Source organism: Monopterus albus, unplaced genomic scaffold (genome assembly GCF_001952655.1).
Source record: "Monopterus albus unplaced genomic scaffold, M_albus_1.0 scaffold163.1, whole genome shotgun sequence".
Taxonomy (NCBI): Eukaryota; Metazoa; Chordata; class Actinopteri; order Synbranchiformes; family Synbranchidae; genus Monopterus; species Monopterus albus.
This window is the reverse complement of record NW_018128043.1, coordinates 754469-775249: the sequence shown is the minus strand read 5'-3', so window position 1 is coordinate 775249 and position 20781 is coordinate 754469. Positions and strand designations below refer to the sequence as shown.

At 39.8% G+C, this 20781-nt stretch overlaps 1 protein-coding gene across 5 annotated transcripts in view; it reads right to left on the bottom strand.

Moving 5' to 3' along the window:
* Positions 1-20781, bottom strand: part of LOC109968817 (xin actin-binding repeat-containing protein 2-like) — an 81687-nt gene that overhangs the window by 47409 nt on the left and 13497 nt on the right. For 2 of the 5 annotated variants that reach the window (XM_020615349.1, XM_020615350.1), the window contains 3 exons: positions 15976-16039; positions 15305-15359; positions 12399-12794 (listed from right to left, as the gene is read on the bottom strand). In XM_020615349.1, the coding sequence (XP_020471005.1) occupies positions 12399-12794; positions 15305-15359; positions 15976-16039 (515 nt within the window). Of the gene's footprint in view, positions 1-12398; positions 12795-13720; positions 13831-13995; positions 14012-15304; positions 15613-15975; positions 16041-20781 lie in introns of those variants that run through there. The other 3 variants (XM_020615352.1, XM_020615351.1, XM_020615353.1) reach the window with 3 other exon arrangements.

The following is a 20781-nucleotide window of genomic DNA, read 5'->3' as shown; positions in this document are numbered from 1 at the left end:
ATCCATACCTTGTTTTCCAATTATTTCTTTATTGTATGGATGCCGAGTCAGCATCCATACTATGTTATCCTATTATTTATTATTATTATTATTGTGGTTTCTTCTGTACGTTTTTCGGCACTTAACTAGTTCAGCATACTTTCACCTAAAAAAGCCATTCAGGTATCAACATGTTCATCTCTTCAAGGACATTTATACTTCAATTCAGAATTTTACTAAACTTCATACTTTTTAAAATATTCAGCTTTATTCTGAAAATCTTGCCTCATTCAAATTAATGGAGAAATTTTTATTTCTGCACACTTTCAGCTATTTCAGGTATCAACATGTTCAGCTCTTCAATGACATTCATGCTTTTCTTCAAACATTTTCTAAACTTCATACTTTTAAAATATTTAGCTTTATTTTGAAAATCTTACTCCATTCAAATGAATGGAAAAATTCAACTTCAGCATAATTTCAGCTTTTTCAGCTATCAAAATGTTCGGATTTTCAAGAACATTCATGCTTCTATTCAGACATTTTCTAAACTTCATACTTTTAAAATATTTAGCTTTATTTTAAAAAATCTTGCTCAATTCACATGAATGGGAAAAATCTACTTCAGCATACTTTCAGCTTTTTCAGCTATGAAAATGTTCGGATCTTCAAGGACATTCATGCTTCTCTTCAGAATTTTTCTAAACTTCATACATTTTAAATATTCAGCTTTATTTTGAAAATCATGCCTCATTCAAATGAATGGGAAAATTCTACTTCACCAAACTTTCAGCTATTTCAGTTATCAAACTGTTCAGCTCTTCAAGGACATTCATGCTTCTCTTCAGAAGTTTTCTAAACTTCATAAATTTTAAATATTTAGCTTTATTTTGAAAATCATGCCCCATTCAAATGAATGTGGAATTTGTACTTCTATATACATTCAGCTATTTCAGGTATCAAAATGTTCAGCTTTTCAAGGACATTCATGCTTCTATTCAGAGATTTTCTAAAGTTTATACTTTTAAAATATTAAGCTTTATTTTGAAAATCTTGCCCCATTCATTTGAATGGGAAACTTCTACTTCAGCAAACTTTCAGCTATCAAAATGTTCAGCTCTTCAAGGACATTCATGCTTCTCTTTAGAAGTTTTCTAAACTTTCAAGGACATTCATACTACTATTCAGAACTTTTCAAAACTTCATACATTTTAAATATTTAGCTTTATTTTGAAAATTTTGCCCCATTCAAATAAATGGGAAAATTCAACTTCAGCATAATTTCAGCAATCAAAATGTTCAGCTCTTCAAGGATATTCATGCGTCTCTTAATAATTTTTCTAAACTTCATACTTTTGAAATATTTAGTTTTATTTTGAAAATCTTGCCCCATTCAAATAAATGGGAAAATTCTACTTTAGCATATTTTCAGCTTCTTCAGCTATCAAAATGTTCAGCTCTTCAAGGACATTCATGCTTCTTTTCAGAAGTTTTCTAAACTTCATACTTTTAAAATATTTAGCTTTATTTTGAAAATCTTGCCCCATTCAAATGAATGGGAAACTTCTACTTCAGCATACTTTCAGCATAATTTCAGCTCTTCAAGGACATTCATGCTTCTCTTCAGAATTTTTCTAAACTTCATACTTTTGAAATATTTAACTTTATTTTGAAAATCTTGCCCCATTCAAATAAATAGGGAAATTCTACTTCCATTTACTTTCAGCTAGCAAAAGCATTTAGATGTCAAAATGTTCAACATTTTCAGGGCGATTTTTCAGCACTCAGCATCCTTATGCATTTTTTTTCAGAAAATGCAATTTTATAGTTTGTTAAGTTTGATTTTAATAGGTTATTTAAATAAAAATTTATTTTTTTTGGCCATCTTTTGGACATCTTTGGTTGGTGGTCTGATCCTTTCATTCACCTTGTGGTCGCTACTGCACAGAATCTGGATGCAAAAAGGCAAAATGGAAGCCGTTGTACCCATGTTCTTTTGGCTTCACTTTTGCATAACAGAGGGACATAGTGACACAATGTTCATTGTACGTACAGTGAATGGCCTGGATCAAAGTAGTAGACTGGCCAACTGAGATTTGCACTACATTATGCACAAACTAAACATGGCTCATTAAAGTACAGATACAGGTAAATACAGGTAAGGCTAAAAAACCATCAAGATTTTGTAGACTTTTTAATATATGCTATTTTTTTCCAGTGCCATGCTCATGGTTGGTTGAGGTAAAATTTGCACAAAAAGCAACACAGAACCACACAAAATGCAAATGACAACAAAGCATTACAGATGAGTCTCATAACGCCTGAATTTGGATCTCAAGGCTAATCAGTTGCATTCTTCTATCACCTCCTCATTGCTGGTGTTGTGCCACAGTATGCATTGTTCCTTTAAAGGTCATCTCAGCTTTCATCCCATTATCACTTGCACTCTTCCTTTCTCTCTCCATCTAGTCTGTGGCAGCTGTTTACTTTTAGCTGGTGCTTTTTGTTTGTGCTGAGTGCCATAAGCATTCTCTTTTGCAATCCAGTAAAAGTATGAAAACATTTTTTGGGTTGCAATCATCTATCGACTGTCATTATTACTAAATGGAGGCATGGGGAGAGCTGCCCGCATCAATATTTCAAGCACTCATGGGCAAACATGGACACAAAAGGGACACAGTCCTGAAAAAGACAGAAGAGAGATGAGCCACAGGCCAAAAAGGAACTGTAAGAAGAGAACAAAGTTTAAAAAGCAAAGGGGTAAAGAGAGAAAGGAATTATATTAGAAAAATTTTAGGCAGAGAACATAAGGAACAATAGAAAGAGACTGACAGAGAGGTAGAGAAGGCAACAGGGAGTCTGGCTTGTTACAATGATTTTGGTTTCTCTACCAATGCCAGCTGGGACAGCATGAAATAACTGAAACTAAACACAGTCACAAGAAGTGGGAAAAACCGCAAAACTGAAAGACTTTAAGATAAAGCAGAGGAAATGAACAAACACACAAAAAGTGCATCTGAACAAATCCAACAGTGATATGTGATTCACATTTACATGTATGGTGACAAAACAGACAGAACTGAAATACAACAGATGGCATATGCTCATACTGAATCCTACATTATATAAACCTGTCTCCATATATCAGCAAAGGGCACATATTTTGCTGCTCTGGTGACAGCTTGTGTTTCATTTTCCTCACTGGTGGTTTTTTTGACACAAAAACTGAGGTGAGGGGTTTTCATCCAATCCTGTCCTGATTGATTTTTTTTTTTTTTTTTTTTGGATCCATGATGAAACATTTCGTGAGAGTTCTTCCTCAGCAGTGCCTGCCTGATAAACAGCGCAGTGGTTTCTGCTCTTTATTTTTCAGTCTTTTTACATCTGTTTCATCAAGCAACATTTTGACTCTGGATATATATTAAACCAGAAAGAGATATAGCAAAATTCATCCATAAATCTGGCTCTGTAAATTTGGTTCTAGAACCTTGGTGAGTATGTGGTGGTGACTACCTGTAGGGCTGATCGATGAAGTGCGGTAGCTGTGGTGCTAGCCACTAATTTAATGGAGCTAGGCAGCTCCAGGAGACTCCCTCAATTAATCAAACAGATTACAATATTTCTCTGTACCATCAATTCAGGATGGCAGTTACAGCCATCGATAAGGTTAACCTCCACAAAGAACACATGAAGTAGGATATAACTGTTAGGAGCCGTTCGCACGAGGAAAGAGGCGGACCCAGGTAGCCGGCTTTGGTGAATACAGTGATTTATTATATACAGTGAACAAGGGAAATGATACGTAGTCCTGTAGATGAGTAATAACCGGGTGTTTGACCAACCGCAGGAGGTGAGGAGATGGAGAGCTGGGCCGAGCTGCGTAGGTGGGGTCACTCCTGGGCTGGTCGACGGTGATGGTGGTTACTGAAGGTAGGGACAGAGAGATGAAGGCAATAGTGGAAAAAGATAGGCGACTGTGCATTGACCTGCCTGGGAGGAGAGAGTGGAGCCACGGTCCGGAGGAACAGTCCTTCGGGGAAACACAAAACAGTAGCTGGCTAGGGGATAAAGACATACAAAAACAATGAAAATGCACGGAGTAAGGTTGGCCTAGTGACTAGAAAGAACTGGCAAGTGACTGAGTGAAACCGGGTAATATAGTGAGTGACCTAATCAAGTGCAGCTGGTGATAAGGGAGTGAGGAACAGGTGAACGTGATAAGAGTAATGGGGCAAGAGACAGTAGGAAAGGTGAGGGAGGCCGAGCAAACCTGACAATAACTATGTTGGGGATTAATTGGTGTGAATGGTAACAGAGATAGGAGAATGTATTTAAGAATGTATGTATGTATGTATGTATGTATGTATGTAAGTAAGGAAATTGCTAATGTAGCAAACATGTACTGATAGCCAAATAATTTTTACCCCCCCAAAAAAGGTGCCTAGACAGGCCGTGTGCAACATGTACAAATGCGGGATGACGCTGTGGGTATGTAGCTCCTTTAATTGACTTAATCGCTCTGATCAGCAGGAGGATCAATATGTGTCTCCACATTCAAAGGTTCAGCGCCAATTTAGGTATGTGGCAGAGCAGCAGTAACCTCATGTTATGGCTACGGCCGAGTAAGCTCCCAGCACCTCATCCGCCTGCACTGGTCCCATCAATAGCTCCACCCCGACAGGTGCTGGAGCGCACTCCCGGCGGTGAGGCACACCTGCCCCCAATCAGCGGAGTAGTACTTAAGGTGAACGTTGGTGTGTCCTCGTCGCCAGATGATCTCTTGACGTCCCGCTATCTTCAGTAAGCAAATGAGCGCTGAATAGCTGTGTTTCCTGTTTTTGTCTTGATGATCCCTGTGGGTTTTGCATTTCTCTTAACTGAACTCTGAATCACTGTACTAGCTGCTTTTGCTTTGTGCCAGTGGAAATCTCCTTGAGTCTTGTTTTTGACTGAACTATGGTTTTGGGAAGTTTGGGTTTTGTTTGCCTCTTTGCACCCTGCTGTCTCCTCGCAGCCCGAGCTTTTAGTTAAGGATTATCCTGTGGGGACGGTACGCGCCCTCCTCGGTAACTCAGCTGCCCAGACGCCCCTTCCACGCTGGCGTTGACCTGGGCTGTGATCACAGTAGCTGGGAGCCACAGCTTCCCCCACCAGCGGATCCACGCACTGGCCGGCAGTCATCTCGCCACCTCCTCCCTCCCCGCACAGCATCGTTCTGCAGTTCCAGGTTCCCATCATTATTCCCCACATAGTCGGTATTTGATCTGCTGAGCGTTCTCATCCTCCTCCTCTGTTCTCAATTTAGTGGCTGTCAGTAATCTCCGCACCCCGGTTTGCTCACCGAGTGGTCCAGTCTACACAGCTCCCAGTCACCCATACCGGCCGTAACGTCCACACTATTCCTTACACCTTCTGTTACCCTTCCTGACTAAAAAAATCTTTGTTTATCTGAAATCTGTGTCCAAGTCCCGCACTTACTGGGTCCTCAGTTCCTGGTCCTGACTGTTAGGCGTAACATCTCATTAACTATTCAAATTGTCTAACGTGGCATTGTGATATTACATTATGTGACATGATGTACATAATGTAATGTACACATTACATTATTCTACACAATAAATAAGTGAGCCGATGAACACAGATTTACAGTTTCTATAGTAAAATCATTGGGAACAAACAGCTGCGCTCAGCTCTGCTGGGCCCAGCACCATAAAAGCTGCCGCTTCATTTTTATTTTCAGCAAATGTTCAGCTACAGTTTCTCTGCAGAATCGCAATATTTTCCCTGGTGTGTCAAGAGGATTATTACAAAGAGGTTTTAGCCTTGCTGCTTAAATGTAGTAATACCTTCATTAACAGAAGGTACAGTATGTGCAAATAAAGATGTAGTGCACACACTACAGTGTACTCGGTACAAACTGACACTTAGACTACTCCACTGAATGACAAGTTGAGTAATACACCTATACGTCTAAGTGGCCTTGCTGCCATCAGCATGAAAGCAGAGCTCGCTTGGTAGTCATATGACCTAATCAATCATTTTACAGCAAAGAAAAGCAGACACTCTGTAAAACTGCCTACAACTATCACAGCTGAAGAATTCTGGCATATACTAGTTCTTGTAATATAATGCACATTTTGATTATGCTTTGTTTTACCTATTTTTGCCACATTACTTATTTGTCACAATATAAATAACACTCAGAACAATAGCAATAAATGTGGTGAGGGGTTTGGGTGGGGGCATTTGTGCAAAGGTCAGCAAAAAGTTCAGCAGTGGCCCTGCATTTAGTAAAGACACCTTAACAACAAATGGAGAAGACATCTGTCATACAGCGTCTGGCTTACTCACTCCCCATCCATGAATAGTATTTTCTGTAAGTGTAATTCAGTGCCCACTCTTGACAGTTTTTAAACAGCATTTCAGCACCTCATATTGCATTACTACAGGGTTAAGTGCCTTGCTTAGAAATGTTCCAGGGTGGAAGCTGTTAAAATACAGCAGAGTGATTCTGGTTGTCCAGCTGGGTCCATTTGCAAATGACAAATCTGACCCAGATCTAGTGAGCAGCAAATAAATTAGAGCTTGACAGGCATCCAGTGACTCTGAGTTTCAAAGCTTGGCAGCAGGAACTCCCTATGCATATTGACTGCTGAAAACTAAAGGGGGCATTACCATAACAATAAACTGTATGTACTGAACATAAGTGTAGAATTATGTTCGTTATTAGAACATATAGCCAGTTAACTTGCATTAAAACATCTATAAATTTACATGCAGGGCAACGTACAAGTCTATATATCTGTATATGGACGTATACATTTTTCTGAATATGTTATGAAATAATTCATAATATGAACACACTGACATGATCCCACTTAAACTGTTCACATGTTGTTATATACACCGATCAGGCATGACATTATGACCACCTGTACATCTGTATGCACTTCAGTGCAACACTTCTGCCTTAACACTACATAATAATTAGAGGTGTATGTATATTTTTGTCCTACCCACATGAGGGGGTCAAAATATTAGGAACACCTCTGAATATAATGTAGTCCAGTACAACATCACCTTTAACTATGACCTCAGTAATGAACATATAATTGAATTTATACATTTATGACTATCTCACCAAAAACTGAAACAGTTTGAGCTTCATAAACACAAATGTTAAGGCAGAAGTGCTGCATTGAAGTGCATATAGACGTACAGGTGTCCATAATGTTATGCCTGATCGGTGTATTTAGTTTCTGTATCATGTGGCCTGCAGCAGAGCTCCTCAATCTGTATTCTGAGCCCTTCTCCCCTGATTATCAGCTCTCTTAACTAGGGCTGAAACCTGACATGTGCGCATCTCTAAAAATACAAAGTTGTCGGAAAGAGAAAACAGAAAAGTTTAAAAAAAGAAAAAAGGTCAGTTTCAGTGATTATACAGCCCTTAAGCACGACCTGATGAAGCCTATCATTACTGAAACATGAATACAATTCATTAATCAGACTCTGACCTGCTCAACCTAGAGAAATGTGAATTCACCCTCATTTTGATTCTCTCAAGCCGACTTGCTCATTCACTCTGAGTCTGCGTCACTCCCTATCCATCTTCATCTTCCTCACCCTCTGTTGCCCTCTCTTTCACAATATGGCCCTTTGCTCCTCTAATGCAAATCATATTTCAGTCTCTTTCATCAGGCTCCATGCTCCTTTAATGTTCAGTGAGCAACGCCAACATCACCAGACATTACTATTTATACACAGTGACTATGATGTGGCTCAGGATCCAGTTCACTTTTCACCCTCTCCAAATATACACTGCACCATAAAACTGACATTGAGTGACCGCATGCCTAGCTGATGTTCTGGGGATTTAAGTCTATAATTAAGGGAGTGTGTAATACAAGCTCATGCACGTCAACAAACTTCATGTCACCTTAGTATACTGGCTTTTGTATTAAGAATGTATGTATGCATGTACATGTATTGGATTTTGTTCTGCTTTGTTTTGGGCCAAATAAACTAAGCTAAACTAAAACTAAAAAGATTCCTAATGACTGCTGAGTTGTGTTCAATTTTTACACTTACAAATAATTAATTCCAATTAATGCTTGTGTAACCTGCAGACAAATGAAGTTGTGTAATGTAAAATTTGCCTCCCGGTGAAGATAGCGTTGAACATACAACATATCATTTTTCTAGGTACTAGTATTCATAATCTCAACACAACTAAATAAAGTCTAAGCAAACAAATCTAACTAATTACACAATTCAAGGAAACTTCCCATATCCTGTAATTATTAGGAATTTATTGACCCATGAAATAAATAATAACCTAATTTGATTCAGACTTTAATGGTTCATGATTGAATACCTGCAAAACTGTCATTCCCATTAACCTCTGCTGTACTTTGGGTTTAGTGCTATGAGCAAGTGTTAGCATGCTAACAGAATAAACTAAAAAGACAAACATTACAAGACACTGTCAGTAAGTACAACCACACTCACATGGCTGCTCCTAGTCTTAAACTATAAACCCACTGTTCTGTGTCACTATACTTTGTTGTGAAAACTCTAGTCATAAGAATGACCTTTTCTGAAGAGCATTTCCTCTTTTTTATTGGTTCAGTGATGAGAGCTAGAGCTGCCCTCACAATGACGTAGTGCCATATCTACAGTAAATGATTTAAACTGTAAACCTTCAGGTCTTGTTGAACACATATGCTCTTGTGGGTCTGTGAGTGTTTAAATGTGTTAAAGAGATCATCGGAGTCTAACAACATTCTGTGTGGAAAAACGCCTGGAGGTATGCATTCATTTCCCAGCTATGGGAATGGATTATCACATATGTGAACACAATAGCTCTGGAAAAAAGGGGAAAGTACTGACAGAGGTACTGAGCAAACTTTAAGGTATGTTTCAATTCACCAAATCCATAAACGATACAAGCAACAGGTAGGCAAATGACTTATCTGAATGAGTCAAATGAGGCAGAGAGTTTCAGTGTGCAACTATTTTCAGAGCTAAGGCAGCGAGCAACAAGTCATCATCACACAGTAGAATAGCAATGCATCACACACGCAGCGCCAGTGCCAGCTCGATTAAAAGATTTGAATCTGTGAAACTGAGACGAAACAGATGCCTGGTAAAAGTTAATGGAATTTTTACAAACTCAATGGACTGCATGAGGACACCTGTGTCCTCATCAAGTCTGGATCAGTTTCTTGCAGACACATTGTGGCATTTAGTTTATTCAAGATTTAATTATGAGCATTTAGGAACAGTGGTGAATATTGATTTGTGTGTGTGTGTGTGGGGGGGGGGGAATAGTCCACAAGTCAATAATCATTCTCATCTGTCAGCATAATGCTTTAAAATGAGACTCCAACATGGCACAAAATTCACACTATTTGCTTAAGAGCTGCAGAAAGATGACTTAAAGCTATAGAAATGAACTATATGAAAATGTATTGCTCCATTTAGTGTCTTTTAGAATGATATTGCTTGCGGAAAACAGTTCATTTGAGGGCACATTACAGAGGGAATATAGTTACAGGAAAATGAGAATCTTTGCAGTCAATGCAGCTAGACACAAAAAAAACAGGAGACAGAGTTAGTGACAGTGACGATACAAGTCATGAAAATAAGCCAAGGGAACATTCCACACTACTAGTGCCACAGTCTGAATATACAGTATGTAGACACCTCAGTCAGAGTCATGAGCCCTTACCTAGAAAGTTGCTCCCACTCTCTATAACCATGTTATCCTGTGACCAGCTTTACCCCACACTGTAAAATCCTTTTAGATATATTATGTTGTGTTAAATTAACCAAACACATCACAATGACATATTTAGCCAATTATGCTAATCCTGATAATCTCACAGCCTCAAACACAGGAGAACAGCCAGTTGAAGACAACTTCAGGAAATAAAACTCAACTCCAATTAACAGTAGGTGACTCACCCCCCCAACCCTACCCCCCCCAACCCTCACAGATGCTACACTGCCATCCACTGGCCAACAGTGGCCATTACCACATCAATGAATGCCAAGTCAGGTCATGAGTATTTAAAGGTTTTAATTTATGTAAGCACTAATTTGTGCTGGAACATTTTAATGAGTTAGTACAAAATAATGGAAGGCTTTTTGCAAATGTTCCACATTCTTGATTCATGGCATGTTATTGTGCATATTTGCAGGCATGTAAATTACTGAACAGTACACGCACGACACTGTGGCACAGTTATCGCCTCATCTACCTCATGCAGCAGTGTGTCTGTTCTTCCCAGTGTGCACAGTTATGACCAGAAAGCCAGACAGATGTTGGAAAACATAAGCTGGCGTCCCCTTGAGGCTCAGCCAGCTACACAGGAAGAAAAACTTGTTCTTTGACTCAAAATAAACCGTTGTGTTTGTTGGAAATGCAGACTGTCCATCTGCTGAGCATTTTGGCCACAGATGAGCGACCACCTGGGAATCCATCAGTCGTTGTTATGACTGGCCATCCAATGACATTGCATCATTTAAATGAATGAAATGGGGCGTGGAAAGAAAAATACGATGCATCATTAAATATTAAACTCATCCTTACAGATGAGTTGGAGACAATGTTGTGTTTTATAACCAGTTGGCTGCAGTATTCTCCTCTTTCAGGAAATCTTGGAACATTGCCCATTCCATTAACACTAGCTACAAGCTTTTTTTTTTCCAAGGAAAGATAAGAGCAGCACTCATGATACCATGCCAAGATGCTACATGCGATGGAACTTGTGGCATACAAAGAGCCTGCTGTTTAAAAAAAAGAATATTAAAAAAATTACTTTTTTCTTTTGAGTAGTAAAAGTAGTCCTCATACTTGCACATGAGAGAAAGAGGCTGATCAGCGAGCCCTGTAGAGCAAAGGCAGAGAACATTCTCCTAATGGGAACCCAAAGAAAGCTAATGGTCAGCGAGACACCATGGAATGCAAAACAGCCAAAATAAAACTAAAGTGGAGCTGTTATCTTATGGTAAATGGTAAATGGACTGTATTTATATAGCGCTTTTTTCCAAAGCGCTTTACAGGGAGATCATACCACCATTCACGCACACATTCACACACCGATGACGACAGCTGCCACACAACGGCGCTAATCAAGCCACCGGGAGCAATTCGGGGTTCAGTGTCTTGCTCAGGGACACTTAGGCATGCGGGGAGACCGGGAGTCGAACCACCAACTTGCTGGTCAGCGAGACGACTGCCCTACCTCTTGAGCCACAGCCACCCATGTTGCTCTTACAGCTCATACCAAAGTAGCCCAGATATGCAGTATGTCTGATGACCTCCACAGAAAACCACAAAACATGCCATCTTTAACTTTTAGCTTTAATAATGTTGATCATTAACCACAGTAATCTGTAAAATACTTTTCAGCACAGGAGCCAGATGTATTTTGACTAACTGACCCACGTCTCTCTCCACTGTCTCTGGCCTAATAAATAACTTCTGCACTGCTGCCAGCAGCAGCTGACATACCAGTTACGGGGTTATTTTTAAAATGCTGCATAACCATAAAGCTCCCCAAGATAGGTCTTAAATAACAGGGTGTCAAATATCAGCAACCCACCACACAGATTCAGCTGGCTGGCACTGGTACACACTGAAAACTACATTCACCATAATGCATTGGCTGTTGTGGATTTTGCTGGATTATACTTTTATAGTTTGGATTGTTTGAAGAGAGGTTTCCATGCGCCATCACTGAGCTCATTGTCTTTGGAGCATTCTGAGTGCTCACAATAACATCAGGATTAAAAAAGTAGGTCATCGTCAGACATTTGGTAAATGAGAGGTTTTCTCCTAATGACCTGCTTCACTTCCAGCAGCCTTAGATTTTCCTCTCAGAGAAGCCAGCTGAGGTGGAAAAACAAAGTAGGAGAGAGAATTTTACTCTCCGGCAAGGACACATGTTCTCTGTTTTTCATCAGAGTCAACAAAAAAGATGGAAACATCCAAATTGCCAATGAGAGAATCATACTGAACAAATGAGATAATCTTCAATGTTACCCATTATATTGCAAAATAACTGACCAGCAGGGTAAACTAATATCTTTCTAAACTGTCATTCAGTAACAAAAGAAAACTACAGCTTGCAACAGTGAAATCTGCCAAGTGTACAGTTTCACCACTCAGAAACTTGATCTGTTTTATCTGGGCATGTCCTCATTTTCAAAGTTACTTTGAAGGTTGCAAAAGCTTTTTGATATGTTGTACTACAGGTTGCACCACACCTATCCATCTATATGACACATTTAGCACAAAGTTCAGGCATGGCAGGTACCTAACTCTCAGTTTACCAGGACAAGAGTAGAATTCCATTGCACAAAACAAGCACACACCAAAAACAAAGACAAAAAGGCACAGTGGCAGTACTTACTATGTTTGCCACAGCAGGCTTCTCAAACATCCTTTTCAGGCTATCAAGTGGGATACCAAACCTCTCAACCCTCTTAGCAGCCTGTAGGTCCTCCCTGAGCACTGGATCCACTGATGCTACCTGTGGCCCAGAGAGACTATGAGAAACAGAGCCCAAGGTCACCGACACTGCACTCATCACCTCTTCTTTACTTCCTGATTGCACTTCCATTGTTGTAAAGAAACTGTATCTTCTCCCTTTTCCCTTCAAGCTGGTGCTTGGAGAGGAAGTCTGCTGTGTGAGGTGAATCCAGAGGGGTGAAGAAATTGGTAGAGGGTGAGGAGTAGAAACAGAGATGTTGTTGGGGTTCCCCTCTGTCTGTGCGCCTCTCTGGGTCTGTGAAGGCACCTTGAGTGCCTGGAGGAAAGAGGAGGAGAAAAGTTCACAGTTTTTTTCTTTGTCTCCTCTGCCCTGTAATTACTCATACAAGCACAGCAGCCTGTCTAAAGTCTCACGTTGGCTCAGAAATGCAAACTGAAATACAAGTTGGAAGCACAGGCCAAGGCAGTAACAACAAAGAAGAGGAGAAAACCAGGGTGGCTGCCAGAGAAGAAAGTGAAGTTTCTCAGTACAGACTGACAGAGTGAAGTTTGACTGTTTCTGTAATGTTCTGTTTCCTGGAGACCTTGGATCCTCTTTAACAGCACAAAATCATACTTAACATTGTTTTATCTGCCTATAAGCAGGAGTTTGAACTGATGACATTTTCAGAGGTCTTCAGAAACACACCCTCCTTAATTACAAATAAACGTGTTTACAAAGCAGTAAGAAAAAGTTACTAACTTTTGGCACTTTACTTGATGATTTCCATTTTATACTATATTATACTTCTGCTCCACTACAACTCAGAACAAAATATTGCAATGAACAATAGGTAGTAGCTAGCCAGCTATGGCTAGCCACTACCTCACTCATGTTCCGTTTTTGGATTAGACCCAGAAATCGGAGTGAAGCACTACCAAGATGGTGACGGCGAGACTTGCGCTTCAACAACTTTTCTACAGAAAACCAATGGGTGGTGTCACGGTGGGGTTGTCCACTTTTATACACAGTCAATGGTGCAAGCCCAATCTGTAAAAAGGGGTTAACTCCCTCAATACTTATATCCATGTTAGGGTTTAGTAAGGTCAGTATGAAAAAATAAAGGAAAAAAATGTGCTTTGTTATATTTTTTGATTAAATTTTTACAGTATTAAGGACTGTGGGACCCCAAAACCTGAGGATATAAAGCCAAAATATCTGTAGGCTTTCAGGAAACAGGTTAACAAAACATTTTGCCTCACCCATCCTGTGTTAAACACCAGGTCCGGGGTGGGTAGAAAAAGCATATATATTGTTAACTTTTCACCAGCCAGGCCAGCGCTTCCTGGGGAGTGTTTTCCTGCACTCAGTCCTGGCAAGAAAAAGGAAATTAACACGTTAGCTCAGCTTCCACTGCGACTCACATTTCAGCTGTTCCTCTCATCCTGTCAAGTTTAAAGTGTGTCTCTTACAATATGTCCAATATCGAGGAAGTGGAGCTTTGTTAGCTGGACTCTAAATTTCCCGTTATACTCACGTGTACTGAGACAGAAGAGGAGGGATTAAATAATGAAAATGCGAGAGCGTAAGAAGGGCTGACAGAGGAAGCTGAGACTGACGGAAGGATTACAGGATCAGATAGAGACAGAGACAGCTGAGGAACCAGCCTGAGACAGCCTGTCACAGCCACAATAGCAACATCAGTACAGAGGGAGACAGAGAAAGGAGTCTGAGAGGAAATCCCGTTTTAATGAATGAACAGTCATGATATATGCAACTGATAGTACGTTGGAGGGCACACTATCAATTCATGTACACCAAAGGAAGTTACATTATTAAATGGGGGCCAGAGGTGTGAGTGTCACTTTCTGCTGGATCCTGTGTCCATTGGGGCCACTCAGTTTACAGCAGTTACTGAGGTATACATGGAGAAAATTGATTTTTATATCAGATTTTCCCACTTTGAATTTCTATCATCTTTTTTTCCCCAATGTTATTTAAGTAACTGGAAAAGGTCAGTCTTCTGAATAAATAGGCCACTGGGGACATGGACTAATGGCGTAGTAAAGATTTTCTGTTCCGTTTCTTGATTTGTTGCATAGTGAAAGCAGATACACCCACATATACAGTTTTAAGTGCAAAGCTGACCTGAATTCAAGTTGAGCACAAACATAATGCCCCCTAACAGAAAGCTCCAGAGCAGCTTTTCTTTAATACAACAAGACAATATTACAAGCCTAAGGAGACTTCAGCAAGACTTGCTGGTGAGGATTCAACAGGGTAAAAACACTGTCTGCTGCTATTAAATAAAAGATGTTGCAGGATCTGTTTGCTCACATGGTGCATTCCTGGCCAAGGACTCAAGATGACATTTAAGAGGACAGGCTGAAATATGATCCCCCTGATAAGATGGAAATAAATCTCATTTTATTTTGTCTACAGTGCAGGGAAGTATGCACACCCAACACATTTTCAAGTAAACCATTAAACTATGCTGTCACTAAATAACCCCATTTAACATACAGTAGTTTAATATGGTTTCTACTGTACTTACAAGGTTCTCTCTGAAAAAGACACAGTATTTCAAGATCTCACAAACTTGACAGAAATTCAGCTGGGAAAACTGTACAAGACTGTTAGGGATGCTCGACACTATGATGAGCGAACGGGGAAAAAAGACGGACCCAGATAGCTGGCTTCGGTGCAAGCAGTGATATTTATTTACACAGTGAAACAGTGCAATGAGAAGTGGAGGTAGTTAGTGGTAACCGGGTGTCGATCAGCAGTGGGAGAGAAAAAAACAAAAACAAAACATACAGTCTATGGAGTGGTGAATAATGACAGACCAGGCTGCGGACGCTGGGGTCACTCCTGGATAGGTCGGGGTTGAGGTGAAGATGACTGCGGAGACAGGAGTATGGAACAAACAGTTAAAGGAGACTGTGCATCGACCTGTATGGTGGTGGCTGGGAGAGCTGAGTAGATCCAGGGTCCAGAGAAGCGGTCTGTAGAGAGGGGGAAGGAAGCAGCAGGATGAAACAAAAGAAGGTAATACTTAACAAAAAGAGAGAACTATGACTGGTGTAAGAAGCGCAAGAAATAAAACAACGATCAAAGGGGCCTGGAGACAGAGATTGAACTGGCAGGGGAGTGGTCAGTGAGCAGGGTATAAGTAGGGAGGAGAATGATAAGGTGCAGCTGGTGATAATCAAGGGAAGTGGGCAGGTGTGTTAGATAGTGTAATCAGGGAAGCAAAACTAGAGTGAGGAAAAGGAAGAGAGGAAGGTGCAGCCGGGCAAACCTGACAAAGACTAACCAGTTTGTCCCAGCTCACTGCACAGTATTCATTCTTGTTAGTTTGTTGATATTAAAAGCCAAAGATGACAATCAGACTGTGTAAACTAGCAGCAATGACTGCAGTAATAATGAGTAATTTTGTAATGAGTCATAGTACAGAATACTACCACAACAACAAACATTAAACACTTACAAATAGAGCAGAAAATATGTGTCTTACTTAGCGTGGTTACCCTTGATGAGGCTTTTCATCTTCATCTCAAGAGGCTTTTTGTGGAAGATGCCTTCAAAAAGAGAGAAAAAAAAACCCGTAGGGCCACTTCACACATATACACACACATTCTATTCACTGCTATGGGAAATGGAGTTTAGCTTGTACTATTCAAAGTATTAAAACATGCAACAGCAAAATTTCTAACATATCCAGAGAAAACATCCCATTTACTTGAAAGAAATCACAAACCCAAGTGACAGTAGTTTTCATTCAGATGAATAGGATAAATTGCTGCTGCTTCACAAATGTACAAAAGGTTATCTTTTCATTGCTTTAAATGTATCTCCATGACTTCACAATAAGTGGTCAACATGAATGATTTTAGTCCCTTTTAGTTTTAAACATGAAGAATGCTGTCCTCCTTATAATTCAAATGCACATGCCTCAAGTTGTGCTAAAAATGGACAGCAAAAAAGCTGCCCTAAAAAAAAATGATTCTGGTTATCCTGACATGCAACTTATGAACATAGCATCTCCGTTACTTTAAGCCACAGAAGTGGACACTGTGCTAAAAGCCAAGCTAAAACAACTATCTATGGTGGCCCTGGAGCTCAAAGCACCTTGAGAAAACATGCAAATAGACAAAACACTAGCAAATAAAAAGAACATTTTCATCATTTTGACAGCACATGCGCCGCATTATGAAAACACACTGCAACACTGCACTGACAGCACAACTAAATTTAGTCATTTAATTCCAGGGAAAGTCTTTTGAGTGTGTTATACTGCACTGTACACTGAGTTTTAGCTCAAAAAAGGGATTCAATCTTGATGTCTTCAGAGTGGAAAACAAGAATGGAAGCTATGAGATCATTCCAGGCCCTGTAGTTGGTTTGTCTGACTTGGGGCTTTGCCTGCAGCGTTCTTTAAACAGATCAGACAGATGGCAGTGCCATCTGCTCTTCTGACCAGGTCGCAGGAAAAAATGACAGTTTCCTCTTTTTCACATTCATCACAGCTGGTTGCGACATTGTACTCTGGTTCATAGGGTGCAATAAACCACAATAAAGGCAGGAACTGCTGTGTAGTGGAATGGTGGCTAACTGGTATTGACAATTTATAGAGTTGCAGGGGTCTTTCAATGGGTGAGATGGGTGGCAAAAAAAAAATTATGACTTACCTTGTGGTTTTAGTAAAAAAAAAAGAAAACACATAGGGCTCTCTATGCACTGTTGGTGGTCTTCAGCAAAACAGTGAATGGTTTCACTGTACAGTATATTTTTATTTCATAGTTCTTCCTGCCCCATTTCACTTTGTACTGTGAACAGAAAATGTCATCATGAAATAATAGTTAACATTAAAAAACATGCTGTCATATGGGGCTGCTGAGGCTATAATCCTGAAATGAGGGTCTTTACTCTACTTATTTATTGAAGGGCCTTCAGGTTCCTCAGCTCTTTTCCCACAAAACCATAGCTGTTGTCTGTTTTCAGTACCAAGTCTGCCCTCTACTGTCCACTTTCTGGAAACACACAGGGTCATGAGAATAAATATGTCGTCATTGTTTCAGAATAGAAAAAAAGAAAAAAACTTTAAATGTGTCAGATTTATTTTGAAGGTGTAAATAAAAAAATACACTTCATAACATTTTAACCATAATATATCTAAATTTTGTGCAATAAGGCTAAACCCTCACCCACATGCAAGTTTAATTTGTTGTTGTACCTTAAATTATCTTAAAATGTTAAGCATTCAGGGTTAAGCATTCATATGTCATGTACAATGTCTGGGCTTTTCTGATGGGCAGCAGCGCCACAAGTCATTACTGTCAGTAACAAACAATTAAAAAGGAAACTAGGAGCAAACTGGCTTTAGCATTGGCCATTGCTAAGGCCTAATTTACACCTGCAACATCAGGTGAATATAATTGCTCTAACTGAGTGTGTGCTGTGATGCAACCAGTATCTAGAGGACTGTAATGACAGCCTTGGTCCACCCACACAGGAGGTTGGTATTAAGCCTCTTCTGGGGGCTATGTGGGGATGTATAGACTGTGCTTGACTGACATCTCCCTCACTCTCCTACAGTATAGGCCTTTTTCAGAGCAGGCACTTTGACAGGTTCTAGAGGGAAAAGCACAGGTGTTAACAATAACACTCATGATTGTTATGCTAATGTTAAGCATCAGTCAAACTAAAAGCTAAAAAAAGTCACAGCTAAAAATTATGTCATTCAGATCATTTTTTTTCTCTCTATGATGTAAAGAAACTCCCTTAACCCACCCTTTCTCTCTCTTTCTCTGTCCCTGAAACACACACATATATACACAGCCCTGTGGATTACAGTAGAGCTAGACAACTGAACCATTCGTCTGAGTCCCTGAGGAAACAATTACACTAGACCGTGTAGCAGAGCTCTACAGGGGCTGGGAATTAATGATGGGCTGGACTCCAGCTGAAGCAAAAACTTCTTGTGAAAGGATAGTGTCCCTGGCCAAGAAACCCCCTGCTGGTCAGTGGCACAATGCTAAAGTAGGTTAGTAGCTCCCATATTCACTTCATTTGAGTTCCTCTTATAAAAACAATAAGCAGAATTTCCTAGTAAATATACTTACCACAACACCACACTAAAGTATAAAGGACTATGATATTTTGATGGCTGGATAGTGGACAAAAACCTGTATAGGAATGTATAGGAATATTATCAGAATGTTATAGTGACACCACAATGTTGGAATTAATGACCATCTAGTAATTTTTTTACTGCTTGCTGCTAAATGCTCTATGTTCACCAGCTAACTGTGTTGTCTGGTGCTGGACAGGTAGTGTATATCAGAGATTTGTCACTGAACAGCTGCCTGTTGTGGTTGTAAACAACACTGGTGGTGTGTCAAAGTGAACCAAAACTTTAAAGTTGCAGTCTGCAAAACCAAAACAATTAGCTAAAATATGCTATGTTCCAACTAAACTGAACTGTAGGGTCAGGTGATAATTCTTTGTGGGTTTGTCACTATGAGCAACCAATTTCACATCATATATATGATCCATTTTAATCACCTTCATTTGGCCAAATGTGTCACACACAAGGAATTTGTTTCCGGTACAGAACCGAGGCAACCATCTGCGGCGCCAACTCAACCGATGGCTCTAACCATCGGCGGCAACTTGGGGGTTCAGTGTCTTGCCAAGGACACTTTGACATGTGGACTGCAGGCACCAAGATTCGAACCTCCGACCCTCTAGTTGGGAGACCACTGCTCTACCCACTGAATCATAGTCGCCCCCATAATATTTTTGATCAGTGCTGCTTTAAGTACAGTAACTGATGTACTGTATGTATACTTTGTAAGTCTCTATGTTACACTACTTTACACTTATGTTTTTGTATTTTTTGCTCAAATACATAACAGCCAAACAGCCATCCCTGGTAGGCTAGTGGTTAAGGTGCAGCGCTCTCACCGCTGCAGCCCAGATTCGAGTCAGGGTTGAATCAGGAAGGGAATCCAGCGTAAAACGAGTGCCAAATGTCAGCATGCAAGTTGTCAATGTGATGATTCGCTGTGGTGACCTCTAAAATGGGAAAAGTTGAAAGTGACATAACAGCCAAACAACTTTGCTAATTAAGCCTACAAATATTAAATATTTGCCTATTAAAACTTTATATACAGCAATGTATATAAAGATGTTAAAAACAGCCTCACCTTTACCAGCTACATCGTTAAAATGCAACTGCAATGATACCAATGTCAATATCAATCAAATACTTTTACTTTTTTAACTGTAGATTTTTCTGATACTGCACTTTTGTTAAGTAATACACAGTGCCAGGGATGACATATTTTTTGCATTTTATTTCGTAGAAAACGTGAAAAAGTACTGGCCTTGTGTTAACCAAAAACCCGTTCAAAAACCCTTTGACTTCAAGGTGAGGGAACTGCAAGTGCAAAAATACTAACTCACTTCCTGGTTTTAGAACTCAATTCTACAGTACTGTATTTTGAATGCAGGACCTTGATTTGTAATGGAGTATTTTTACATTGCGGTATTACTAAAATCTTCATACTTCCTGCACCATTTTTGGAATATGGAATATCCCGGTGTTCTTCTGTTGTCATCATGTAGCAGACGGTCAGTAAGGCCACTATCAACACACATAGTAACTACAATTGACATGGTGCAGGTCCATTTAAAGGATTAATACAATGGAAGAGTGATTACTTTGATATGCAGATATAAAACATTCACTATGATAATGGGAATAGATTCTGGCATTTCCTTATTCCTTGCATCCACTATGTGGGGTCTTAGCTCAAATCACATTCACATGTACAGGCTGCAGTGTCCTCTACTGACCTAAGAGCAACAGCAGCCCAGACTTTGAAAGGATGTGTATGGGCCCCATCATATTTGGAAAAGAGATAACAGTGTGTTTATACTGTACTTAGTTTTTCATTTCATAGCAATGAAGAAATTTCATGTCTTGTTATAAATAGAAAACTAACATACTCAAGCCATAATCATACCTCTGCTGATGCTTATTTTAATTTGTAGTTTTCCTTACGTGTACACACACACACACATACATGTCTTTATGCCTTTGTGTGGCCCACGTTCTGTGACTTCTGTGAGGGCCACCACTTCTACTATAGCTACAATGGCGCAAAACACAAATCTATCATGAGGTGGTAATAGAGAATCAAAATGTCACTTCAGAATTCAGAAAACTCGAAATAAAAAAAAATCTTTTTCTTCTACACGTGTGAGGACCGGAGCCTGTTGCCAAGCAGATTTGGTGAACTGGACCTTCTGTCAC